This window comes from Equus asinus, chromosome 20 (assembly GCF_041296235.1).
Source record: "Equus asinus isolate D_3611 breed Donkey chromosome 20, EquAss-T2T_v2, whole genome shotgun sequence".
Classification (NCBI taxonomy): Eukaryota; Metazoa; Chordata; class Mammalia; order Perissodactyla; family Equidae; genus Equus; species Equus asinus.
In genome coordinates, this window is record NC_091809.1 from 96,324,660 (window position 1) to 96,337,599 (window position 12,940).

General features: G+C 43.9%; 1 protein-coding gene across 15 annotated transcripts in view; it reads left to right on the forward strand.

Annotated features, from left to right (window-relative positions):
- TEAD1 (TEA domain transcription factor 1) overlaps positions 1-12,940 on the forward strand; it is a 253,830-nt gene that overhangs the window by 69,460 nt on the left and 171,430 nt on the right. For all 15 annotated transcript variants that reach the window (XM_044752557.2, XM_044752556.2, XM_044752562.2 and 12 more), the window contains one exon: positions 12,488-12,743. In XM_044752557.2, the coding sequence (XP_044608492.1) occupies positions 12,587-12,743 (157 nt within the window). In that variant the 5' untranslated portion in view covers positions 12,488-12,586. The remainder of the gene's footprint in view (positions 1-12,487; positions 12,744-12,940) is intronic.

The following is a 12,940-nucleotide window of genomic DNA, read 5'->3' on the forward strand; positions in this document are numbered from 1 at the left end:
TCTGCCATCTCTTTACCATGTACCCTCCACAGATGCTCTTCTCCGAACAGGCCTCCCTGTGTGTGTCTTGTAATCGGCCTGGTGAATTCTGCGCAGGCTTCAAGACCAGCCTAAACGTCACCTCCCGTGAGGTCCTTGTCGACGTGAGAGACAGAATCAGCTCCTGTTTCTGTGCTCCCACAGCACTTTGTTTATTCCTCCTTCGACATCTTAATATTCATTCACTTGTTCATTTATTTATTCGCCCGTGGACTCATCATTTGAGGCATCCATTCAGTTATCATTTGGGGGGGAGCGTTTCCTCTGTGCCAGGCATTCTGTTAAATGCCAAGGATAGAAAAATGACGGAAGGCATGGACCTAAGTCTTAAAGATCTCACCACCCCATGAGGCTGACAGACATGAGCAAATCATTCCTATGCAGGAGTGAGGTGAGTTCCTTTGTCCTGGCGAGAAAAGGTGCTACCTGCGGGAATATGGAGGAGGAACAGGGGGGAGAGGGCAGGGCCGGCTTCCCAGTGGAGGGGCTTGAAGGCTTGAAGGATGATTCACTTACTTACCTGTCTCCCTGCTGGAAGGGTGCTCCTTAAGGACAGGGGGAGGGTAGCATATTTATTGATCTCCATCTCTCTACTGCCTGGCACGTGGGTGGGGACACATGGTGGGGCGGATAGTTAGAAAATAGAAATAATTTCCCCTTCGTGTTTCTTTTTTTTTTTTTTTTAATTGGCACCTGGGCTAAGAACTGTTGCCAATCTTTTTTTTTTTTTTTCTGCTTTATCTCCCCAAATCCCACCCCGTACACAGTTGCATATCCTAGTTGCGGGTCCCTCCAGTTGTGGGATGTGGGACGCTGCCTCAACGTGGCCTGACTAGTGGTGCCATGTCCGCGCCCAGGATCCGAACCCTGGGCCGCCGCAGTGGAGTGCTCGAACTTAACCACTCGGCCACGGAGCTGGCCCCTTCCTTTGTGTTTCTACCCTGTCTTGTTTTGGAATGAATTTAAGGCAGCTTGCAAAGTTGTAAAATAGCATAAATTAAAAGTCGGGGAAGGAAGAAAAAGAAAGGGGATAGAGGTAAGTGCCTAAAGTGTATTTGGCAATGAAACCAGACTTGCTGACCAGATCCTCTCCGTGCTTTTTCTGAGGGTCTGCCCGTGAGGCTTGGTGCACCTTGGTGGCCAGCGAGTAAAGCCAAGACTTCATCAGTTGACCACAGTAAAAAGCACAGTGTTTTGTTTGTCATCGAACTTTCCTTTGGGATCTTTGTGAAGAGCAATCTGTGATGTGATGAGGGACATCCTCATCCTCCTTGGGGTAAATCCAGTGACTAATTCATGGGATGTTTCTTGGTACGCTGACAGCATCACATACAAGCATAATTCAACAAGAGCAATTGATTCAGAGCTCCTGAAATAAAATTCTTCTAAAGTTAACTGTGGGATCAGAAAGGTATGGGAACAAACGGGTTAGTTCTACCTCTTGTTCTGTCTTCTCCCACTTTTGTCCAGTGTCCTAGTGCTACGTGCCACTGTCCTCAGTCCTGGAGGTCACACAAGCTCTACTTCTCCCAATAAATTTATGATCATATTTTGGGACTCAAGAAATACTCCTGTGTGATTTGGGGAGTGTATCAGGCTCTGTGTGCTCAATCCATTAGGAATGGGTATTAAAGGCAGGTAGTCCAGACCCAGCCCCCACTCCAAGTGATAGCCTGATTTTTGATGGTTGAGAGGATGGACAGGAGCAAAACATGTTGTGAATCCTGTTCTTGGTTACCCTAAGTTGGCAGGAAGAGGAGTGTTTTCCCTCTGGGCATGACGGAACCTAGATTTTGGATCCCCCAATGTGAGTGCTGATGAGACCCGTGTGGCTCTCTTGGATCCTTAGAGAGCATTGGAATGCCAGTGGAGCCAGCGGAAGAACCAGAGCAGGGCTTGGATTTCACAGTTCTGGACTTTAAAATACCAGCTTGCTTCCACTTCTCCTTGTTGATTGGTTTATGATCCAGTCGCAAGTGAACGGTGGATTTACCTCTTGCCTCTGTCCACCAGCTCGCTGTCTGAATAATCCAGGGTAGCTGGAGGCGTGGCCAGGATGAGAGAAGCATCCTAAGTCACGGAAGCTGGAGAAGAAGGCCTGGGACCTTTTCTTTATGTAGAGTAGGGAGGGCCTTTCCTGACAGAGCAGAATTAGAATTCCCAATCAGCCCAAGTGGCTGCATCGGGGCAGGGCAGCTGCTGGGACTGGGAGTCTGTTCAGAGCCAACACATCATGAGGTTGGCTGGCAACAGACTGTGTACAACTAGGTGAGTCTCCACTGGCCTTCTGTAAGAAGGATGACACTCCAGGTATGACCCATAGACTTGCCACCTGGGGAACCAGCACCGACTGTAGGAAATGCCAGGGCATTTCCTTGGGCATGGGGCTGAGATGGACCCACTTGAAATGCTTGTCTTAGAGTTTGGCCAAATGCAGTGTATGTATTTATCTTGTATGTTGATATCTTTTAAGATAAGAACTCTCTACTTTTGATTTTTAATTCGTACTCATTGTTATTTGAAATGCTAAGGCATCATGATAATCTGGTGGTGAATTTTACCAACTAAGAAAGTGATGTGATCCATAATTTAGTGACTAAGGAGTATTATGTTCCTGGTATGTTTTCTTTGTTTCTGGTAAGCATTATGATTGGTGAGTCTGCCTCAAATGTTTGTTCACTCTACAGACCTATTGGAATTGAAGAGTTAATTTTGGGATTTTCTATGACTGTTAGACCTGGGAAAGGGCCTACACGTTTTCCTTTTGAAATGTGTGCTGACAGCTACTTACTGCTAACTCTTGCTGCATTTTTTCTCTTAAAGCAGGAGAGAAGCTTGTTTCTGGGTTTGAAATGAGTTTCCTGAGGTTAAATTGTCCACCTCCCAGGGATCCATGACTCAGGCTGCGGGTCATGTCATCTTGCTCGCGGTCCCCTTATGAGTGCACTGTCTTCATATCACGCCTTCACTTGGGAATGGTCAGATGGGACAGACTGCCTAGACCTGAGCCTATGGCCTTGTCCTTTTGAAGGAGTCTGCTGATGAAGGAGAGCAGTGATTGGCTTGACTGCTGGTAGTGATGGGAGAAAGGAAGAAGCAGGAATTTCTGTTCTCAGTGGCTAACAGATTCATTAAGGGGATGGGGAAGGTGATTCCCCTAAAGGCTGGTAATACAGAGCTGCATAGCATGAAATCAATCAGAACCTTTCATGAGCTGTCACCTGGGCAAGTGCTTAGGGCTGATGGAGTGGAGAATTAATCAGGGAATCTCAGGAGGGTAATGCTAAGTCCTCTAATGGGGTGCTCAGCATCGGGGGCTTGGTGAAGAGGTATTGGCTTGTTGATGGATCCTGTTGATATGGAAGTGATTTTCGAAAATGAGAAGGAGTAATTATCCACTCCTTCCTGCTGAAATCAGAGGGAACCTATTGGCAGTTGGAGCCTATGACACCAGGGCTCACTGGCCGTCCTGGCTCCATGGCACGTGTGGCCTCCGTTCTCAGTGTCAGCATTCCCTGAAAGTTCTGCTGGCTCTCTGACAGTGACTGACCTTCTGCAGTTCCTTTTCTCTGGAGGCTGTTTTCAAAATCTGGGCTGCCGATCGTGACCTGTATTTCGTAGGCCACTTGTTAGCAAGTTTGGCTGGTGTCTGAAATGGTAGGAAAATAACTCGCTCTCCTTTGCATATGCAAAAGTGGTTAACCATCATTAGTGCCTGACATTCCTCCCAATTACCCAGGGAGGTGAGTCAGCATCATCACTATTCATTAGGAATTAATTAGACTGGGCTTGATGGTGTCAGTTGTGGACAGAGCTGAGAATTCAGCACTGCCTACGTTCTGTTCCTCTGAAATCCAGCCTCCAGCTCACTATCTAGTGAGGATATAGTGTGAGTCTGATATTCTCATGGAATGTGCATTCTGTTTGGAGAATGACTCCTAGATTCAAATTCTGTTACATATATGGCTTTAGTCAACTTCTTTAGGTCTCTGGACCTTAAAGATGGGGATAATACTCAACAGGTGTAGTGCAATGATTGAATAAGATCCTGGAGGTGAAAGCTTCTGGCATTGTCTTGAAACCTGGTCCTTTGGGAGAAGGCTGGACTTGGATTTGAGGTACTGTTCACTTTGGCAGGAAAGCACTTTTTTTCTTAGTCTGTTTGTTGGGGGGCAGCTTTTCTCTTCTGAGTAAAATTTGGGCTTTTACCAAGATCACGGTGACCTTTGAGCCATCAAATGCTTGGTTGAGTTGTCTACTACAAGTATCATTCCAACCATGTGATTCTCTTTCTTTAAACCCTAAAATGGCTCCCACCTGTGCTTCTGCATTCTCCTGCGCTCTTAGAAATCTTTTTTCTCAGCTTTACTCTCACTGCCACTCCCTATATGTTGCCTTTTGCACTCTCGCTCACTCCAATCTGCGTTGTTACCATTTTTCACTTCTTTGAATTTCTTCCTTGGCCGCCTCTTTGGCTTCTGGTCTTTACACCCTCGTCACTTTGCCGCCTTTATAGCTTTTCTTGGAGCTGTCACCTTCTCGTTCTCATCTTCTCTAGTGGCCAAAAGAAAACGGATATGGAGAAGGTAAAATAGCGTATCTCCAAAATTACCATTCCCCTCAAAATAATGTTTGTGGTAGAGCAGCTTACCTCCTAGAGGACCCAAACCGTGTTTATCCCTTTAACACAGAAGGATTATTTCTTGTCAGTAATCACCATTCATAAATAAGAAGCTGGATTAGACAGCCAACTCTTCATTATCCAAGCTGTACCTGACTTAAGTCTGTCCTCATATGTCTTCCTAATTTGGTGATTTCCTCTGGGGCTCTTACTGCTCTTTAGAACCTTGGCCAGAGTCAGGCTGAGGAGTGGGAAGGGAGCTGAAGCTCCTCCCCTTCTCATGGAAAGCTTGATGATAAGTTCAGTCATGTTGTTATCAAAGAATGTTCATGTCATCTGGTTGTTGGTTCATTCTCTCTTTTTCTCAGTATTTATTATGCTAGATACTGCGCTAGCGCTGGGGATACTGTGGTGAGTGTAACAGTCCCTACCCTCAAGGACATTGGGGTGTGAACAGGGGAGCAATAATAAACCAACTCACTAAGTTCTATTCTAGGTAGAATCTCTGGGAAGACAAGGTGATGAATGACAATGTTGGCATCCTTCCGTGTTAATGATGGAAACTGAGGCACGTGGGGCTACAAGTGCCGTGTGGTCCTGGGTTACTCAGGTAGAGACAGAGTCCTAACTCCCAGTCTAGCTCTTTTCCTGGTGCTTCATTGAGTATTAAGACATGGTCTAGAACAAGCTGTCTGGATTTTTTTGTGACCCTCATATTCAATGGCATTTCATTAATCCTGAGGGTTAGTTAAAACTAACTCTTTTATTTAAGAGCTCTTAAATCACACATAAGTGGGTATGATGCTTACATTATGAGAAACCCACAGGAATTAAGATGAAGGGAGCAGCAGATTCCTGTGTCCTGTGTCATAGCCCTTGTGTATACATTCCTTGAATAGAATTGGTCAGAAGCACCTGCATTTGACTGTCTCACCCTTCTTCCCCTAGGCTTTTATATTAAATGTGTATTAGTCGAGTATACATGTGATGTCATCCCACTGTACTCATGTTACCCTTCTTGAAGTGTCAGTGACTAATTGTGAAAGAATGATCCGTGTAGGGAGTGTGGCTCCTGGGGCAGTTAGCAGGAGGGTTGTATCACTGGTAACAAGTTCTTTTCGGAGTTTATTATAGTGTGCCTGTGGAGAGTTTCAGGAGAAAAGGAGCTTTTAGAAAGTGATAATCACACTCAACAATGAAAAGCTCCTCTAAGATGAGGAACAAGACAAGGATGCTCACACTTGCCACTTTTGTTCGACGTAGTATTGGAAGTTCTAGCCAGAGCAGTTAGGCAAGAAAAAGAAATAGAAGGCATCCAAATTGGAAAGGAAGAAGTAAAACAATCGCTGTTTGCAGATGACATGATATTAGTATAGAAAACCCTTAAGATGCCATCAAAAAACTATTAGAACTAATAAACAAATTCAGTAATGTTGCAGGATGCAAAATTGATATACAGAAATCTGTTCTGTTTCTATACATTAATCATGAACTAGGGGCCTGCCCGGTGGTGCAGCAGTTAAGTTTGCACATTCTGCTTTGGCGGCCCAAGTCACTGGTTCGGATCCCGGGTGCAGACCTACGCACTGCTTGTCAAGCCATGCTGTGGTGGGCGTCCCACATATAAAGTAGAGGAAGATGGGCACGGATGTTAGCTCAGGGCCAGTCTTTCTCAGCATAAAGAGGAGGACTGGCGGCAGATGTTAGCTCAGGGCTAATCTTCCTCAAAAAGAAAAAAAAAAACTAATAGAGAAAGGAATTGAAGAAGACACACATAAATGGAAAGATGTTCTGTGCTCATGGATTGGAAGAATTAATATTGTTAAGAAGTCCGTACTATCCAAAGCAATCCACAGATTAAATGCAGACCCTATCAAAATTCCAATGGCATTTTTCACAGAAATAAATAAACAATCCTAAAATTTGTATGGAACCGTAAAAGACCCTGAATAGGCAAAACAGTGTTAAGAAAGAACAAAGCTGGAAGCATCATCCTCCCTGATTTGAAACTATATTACAAAGCTGTAGTAATTAAAACAGTGTGGTATTAGTATAAAAAGAGACACACAGATCAATGGAACAGGATGGAGAGCCCAGAAATAAACCCGTGCGTATATGATCAATCAGTTTACGACGGAGGAGCCAAGAATATACAATGGAGAAAGGACAGTCTCTTCAATAAATGGTGTTGGGAAAACTGGACAGCCGCATGCAAAAGAATGAAACTGGACCACTATCTTACAGCATACACAAAAATTAACTCAAAATGGATTAGAGACTTGAATGTAAGGCCTGAAACCATAAAAACTCCTAGAAGAATGCATAGGTGGTAAGCTCCTTGGCATAAGTCTTGGTGGTGATTTTTATAATGTGACACCAAAAGCAACAAAAGCAAAAATAAATAAGTAGGACTACATCATAGTAAAAAAAGCTTCTGTACAGCAAAGGAAGCCGTCAACAAAATGAGAAGACAGCCTACTGAATGGGAGAAAATATTTGCAAATCATGTATCTGGTAAGAGGCTAATATCTATAATAAGAACTCATACAATTCAGTAGCAAAAAAAATCCAATTGAAAAATGGGCAGAAGATCTGAATAGACATTTTTCCAAAGAAGACATGCAGATGGCCAACAGGTACATGAAAAGATGCTCTACATCATTAATGATCAGGGAAATGAAATCAAAACCACAATGAAATATCACCTCACACCTATTATCAAAAAGGCAAGAAATAGAAAGTGTTGGCAAAGATGTAGAGAAAAGGGAACTCTTGTGCACTATTGGTGGGAATGTAAATTGGTGCAGCCATTATGGAAAACAGTATGGAGATTTCTCAAAAAATTAAAAATAGAAATACCATATGATCCAGCAATTCCACTCCTGGGTATTTATCTGAAGAAAATGAAAACACTAACTTGAAGAGATATATGTACCCTGTGTACATTGCACTGTTATTTATAATAACCAAGATATTGAAACCTGTGTCCATTGATAGATGAAGGGATAAAGAAACTGTGGTGTGTACACACACACACACACACACAGGCACACAATGGAATATTATTTAGCCATAAAAAATTTAGAGTGAACTCTTGCCATTAGCAACAACATGGATGGACCTCAGGGCGTTATACTAAGTGAAATTAGTCAGACAGAGAAAAATACTGTATGATTTCTCTTATATGTGGAATCTAAATAAAACAACCAGGCTCATAGATAAAGAGAACAGACTTTTGGTTGCCAGAGGTGAGGGGGTGGCGTGTTTTTTTCCTTCAGTTTAAATAAATTGAATAAATAGTAAAAAAAAGACATAGGGAGCTGTCCAAGATGACGTCAAGTGATAAAACCAAAGGTTGCAACATAGTATGTACACCATGAGCCCGTGTCATAGCCTTCTATATTTAGCATGTCTCTAAGAAACAGGAAAGGAATTGCAAAAATATTTACAACTCTGTTATATAGGAGGAGTTGTGAGAGAACTTTCACTTTCAATTTTTTATAACGTCATATTTGTTATTTTTGCAGTCAGTAAAAAATAATTTCTTTGAAAAAACGGACTTGGAATAGCAATTCATACTTTCATCCCATTTAATTATTTTTTAGTGTTTTCTACACGATATACAGTCCTGCTTCAAAAAAAGGGGAGAGTGTTAATGATGGAAACTGAGGCACACGGGGGTACATGATACACAGTATATTTTCAACAAACGAGTTCCCTTCTCTTTCCTTTTAGGCGTTCGTTTAGGTTTAGAATTATTCCCCTGAACCAAACTTCCCAGGAGAATATGAAAATTATTGAACCTGTGACTGTTAGTTCAGATTTAGATGAGTGTTAAAAGTACAGGCGTTTGTTACCAATTTGTTTTCCATTTAGTCATCTGAAGACCTTAAGGAAGAGATTGTAAATTTATTGCCCAAAGGGAACCATTAGGGAAGCTCCTTCATTTCTTCACCATCTCGTTATCACTAGGTGTTTGGGCGTCACAAGGTACATACCACTGTCTAGAGATGAAGGACCTGGAAATAAATGAACATCTGTTCATGATTTTACAGATGACAGAGCACCTTCACTCATTATCGCACTAAATCTTTATGGCAACTCTCTGGATTAGTCCCTCCACGCCGTAATGATTTTTCTGTATCGGGATTGAATGTAATTTATGATCTCCATTTTACAAATAAAACCTTAGCTTGTGAGAGATTAACTAATTTAGTCTGGGCTGCATGGCTAGTGGGTGAGCCAGGTCTGGAACCCAGATCAGTCTGAGACTTAATATCGTCTTCCCCCTCACCCCACAATTCTGTGTTCTTTTTCATTTACTGAATTGAGTGAATGTTGACTCCCTTGCTCAAAGGATGGATGAGAAGGTGAGGACATAGCTCTGATTAGATCTTATTGTTGGCGGTAAGCAGGTGCTTCTTGCTATATATTCAGAAGCCAGGTAGATTGGGTGGTAGTTAACAAATTTCACACATCTTTCAGGATACTCCGAAGGTGAGGCTGATCCTCTGAGCCACTAGGTAGAAGGACGGTTTCCAGGATGAGGTGGATTTTGAGCTGGCCTGGAAGGGACCTGAGGGATGGAATGCCAGAATGGTTATTTCAGTATCCAGTACGGGGAGCTTTTCTTAGCCAGCCCCAGTCTTGTGATCGGAAACTCTCTGCCCATACAGGACCTCATCTTACAATTGGGTTGTAAAACCAAGGGCCTGTATAGCTCTGTGGGTTATGTATCTGGTAGCTTCTGGGGTTGTGTCCTGGCGCTTGTCCACAGTAGGTAATTCCATCCTGCTGAGCTCCAGTTGACCAAATTGCAAGAGCCTGGACACAGCGTTCTTCCCTTTGCAGTAAATGAATAAAAACATATGAGCATTTAGAGCAGTACCTGTGCTTACTAAGTGGATGAATCCATCAATGCTAGCTAATATTGCATTCCCCGAACAACCGAGGACTTGTGACTCTTAGCTTTAGAGGTAACTTGAAGGGGTTGTCTGCAAGACTCTGCTGCCTGCCTGTCTTATAAGGCATTCCACCTCTTGTTGAACAGTTCAAACTAGCAGGAAATATTTCCTTATGTTGAGCCAGAATCTTCTTTGGGACTTCCACAAAATGGGTCTATACCCTCCCCATGTGACAGACCATTCTTCAGACATTGTTCAGTGTCTAAGGACGCAAAGCTTGGTGATTATGATTCAAAAAGATCTTACCAGCTTTGCGCCATGGGCTAAGGCTAAAAGTAATGGAATTTAATAGGAGTAAATATGAATTCCTGCTTTTAGCTCCTAAACCAGTTGCACAAGAGAGGGAATTCAGGACCAGCACTTGGAGTGTGGGAGCTTAGAGGTTTTATGGATCCCAGGTTCACGTCTGAGTATCATTATTGAGGGTTGTGGACAAACTGGGATGCATTCACAAGGGCTGGGCAGACGGCTGGTGTGAATTATGTCTAGTCGGGAACACAGGAGCCTGGGGTCTGCTCCTGTCATACCTCAATGGGTATTTTGAGGATGGATAGACCCTAAAGGGAGAGGTGGGTAGAAGTTAACCCGAACATGGATTTTAGCCTAATAGATGGGAGAATTTAAACATGTCGGTACAAAGTGGTATTGAGGAGGTAGTGAGTTCCTTGTCGCTGGTGATGTTTAAGCGCAGGCTGCACGACCAGTTGATGAGAAGTCTTCGAGGGAATTTCAAGCATTGGATTAGGGGGTGTTGGTGTGTTTTGGTCTGGAGCTTCTGAGGCTCTTAGTTATATGGTAATGTTCTTTTTAGGCAAACAAATGTCCCCCGGCCCCTTCAGCTGGCCGGCACTGCCTGGATCCCATCCCTCCACCATAGTGCTTGCTTGCAGGGCACGTCCACTGTTTATCTTAAAACATGGCTGCCGGGAGTGAATTCCTACTGCTGTGAGCTGCCCAGAGCTCAAGGACTGGCCTCTGTTTTTGGAAGTGTCTGGTTTGTTTTTGTTTGTTTTGTTTAGGGTAAGGTGGAGAGGAGGAGAAGGTGGACTCTGCTCAGAGCGTTCCCTCGGATTCTCATAATTTCTCCAATAAACCGCTTTGGAGCCAGAACAGACTCTAGGCTAGAGTACAGTTCAGCTTGAATTTTATAAGACTCCTAGATCCCAACAAAAAATGTAATAATTTGAGAATTCAAAAGGCCTACACTGCGGGCATTGTAGAGTTCATCTGAGGGTCAATCACAAAACTCTTTCTTGTGGCATAATTTATACCTCAACGTTTGGTAGTTTTTGAAGTCCTGTGTTAATGTACATGTGTTGGTAAGAAGTAGTAAATATTTTGCTGACAAGTTCTTCGAGTGATGGATTAGTGGCAGCATTTAAAAGAAGACAACCTGAGGGTTTCCTTTATCCAGGTGCTGCCAAATTTAAAAAGCTGTCAGGGTATGAAGCCAAAAGCACCCACTGGTTATGCCATTAATTGTGTAATGCTCCTGTGTCTCAGAGTTTCTGCACCTGGGCCCTGTGGAACCACACAGGTGGGGGAGGGCAGGGGAAGGGGATACAGTTGGGAGGCAGAAGGAAAGAGGGATAGGTTGCTTGCTCTCAGGTGACTGCCCTGGAACATGGAGCGGTCCCTGGTGCCTGGTGGGGCTGCCAGCACCTGCTTCCCTCCTGGCTGCCTCTGTTGTAATGTTGCGTGGACTTGAGGCTGTGGAAGCGGGTGGCTTGGTGGTCACACTAAACTCTCCCTACTCAGGCCCTGTGCCCCCCTTCTTGGATCAATCCCCAGGAGCAGTTCTTCTCCCCTTTTTGGGGAAGTCCTTGAATTAATGATCTGATGCCTTTTCAACAAAGGAATATTGATGTTAGTGTGCAGACAGCAGGGGGTACTGGATTTGATCATTTTCCCATTGCTTGTTTGTGCCAAGTTGACATTTGTTTGGAAAGCCTATCCCTTATGACCATAGGTTACATGCATAATTTAAGGCGAATAAATCTTTGAGAAAGATTTCTTTTGGTTCTGTAATCTTCAGTGCAACCGAAAAATAGATGAAATTCTCCCCCATAGTTTTCATGTGATTGGGAATTCTGAGTAGGCTACCAGATGAAGTGCCCCATGCAGGTGTAAAACATTTCTACAGATGTGCTGGCTGCTTGTAGTTGTTGCAGGGATGCCAGGAATGGGACCAACTTGGTCCCTGCTTCAAGGTTATAGCCTAGAAGCTGAGTGTGGCAGGGTGGCCTGACTGTACAGGGTCAGAACCCCACAGAGAAATGCTGTGGAAGAGCAGATCCAGGTCAGCCGGCATTGCTGTTTTAGTAGAATGAGTGTTTGTGATAACAAATCATCTCCCTCCTTCTGTCCTCCATCCTGCCACCATCTCGCATCTTGGTGATCTCAGTGACAAATGCTGGGATGGTTTGACATTTTAGAGTTAGCATGCCAATTGCCACAGTGAGGCAGACATCTTTTGTTTTACTTTATTTTCTTTTAAACAACTTGTTCTGCTCTGGAGATTTGATTATCCTTGAGCAAAGTGCTCCTGGTAGATAGTAGGCACTTAGTAAATGGTTTTGCATGATTCACTGCGAACTTGCAACTCAGAGTGGGTACTATTCTCGGATGAAAACTTCCTCTCATCTGTGACGACTGTCCAACTTCTGTCTGTAGCATTTGTGTTGAGTGCCTGACATGATACATAGAGAAAAAAAGCCACTTGCATCTCAGAATTCCATCTTCTGTGTGCTAGGAGTTATTCTCCAAGCAAAGGTGCCGACAGAAGAATGTGCAGTAAACTAGCACGAGCAGTATGTTGGTTTTACCTTGTCCTTATCATACTGTCTTCTGATTTCCCTCCTAGGTTTATTTTCTTGAAAAGGCTCCAGGCTTCGGCTTGGAAAATCCAACCGCCAAAATTGAGCCTAGCAGCTGGAGCGGCAGCGAGAGCCCTGCCGAAAACATGGAAAGGATGAGTGACTCTGCAGATAAGCCGATTGACAACGACGCGGAAGGGGTCTGGAGCCCCGACATTGAGCAGAGCTTTCAGGAGGCCTTGGCTATCTATCCACCATGTGGGAGGAGGAAAATCATCTTATCAGACGAAGGCAAGATGTATGGTAAGTGGGCTGGAATGCTCCTCTGAAATGGCTGCAACCTGCTTTTGTAGTAAAAGCAGGATGATGGCAGCTAGCCTTCTCCTGAGATCCATCGTTGTATTGGCTCGAGTGATCTTTGTGGAATGTTAGTTGGCCATCCAAGGGACTAACTCTCAACTGAAGAGGAGAGTCAATAAAGGACCACTGGGAACTCATTC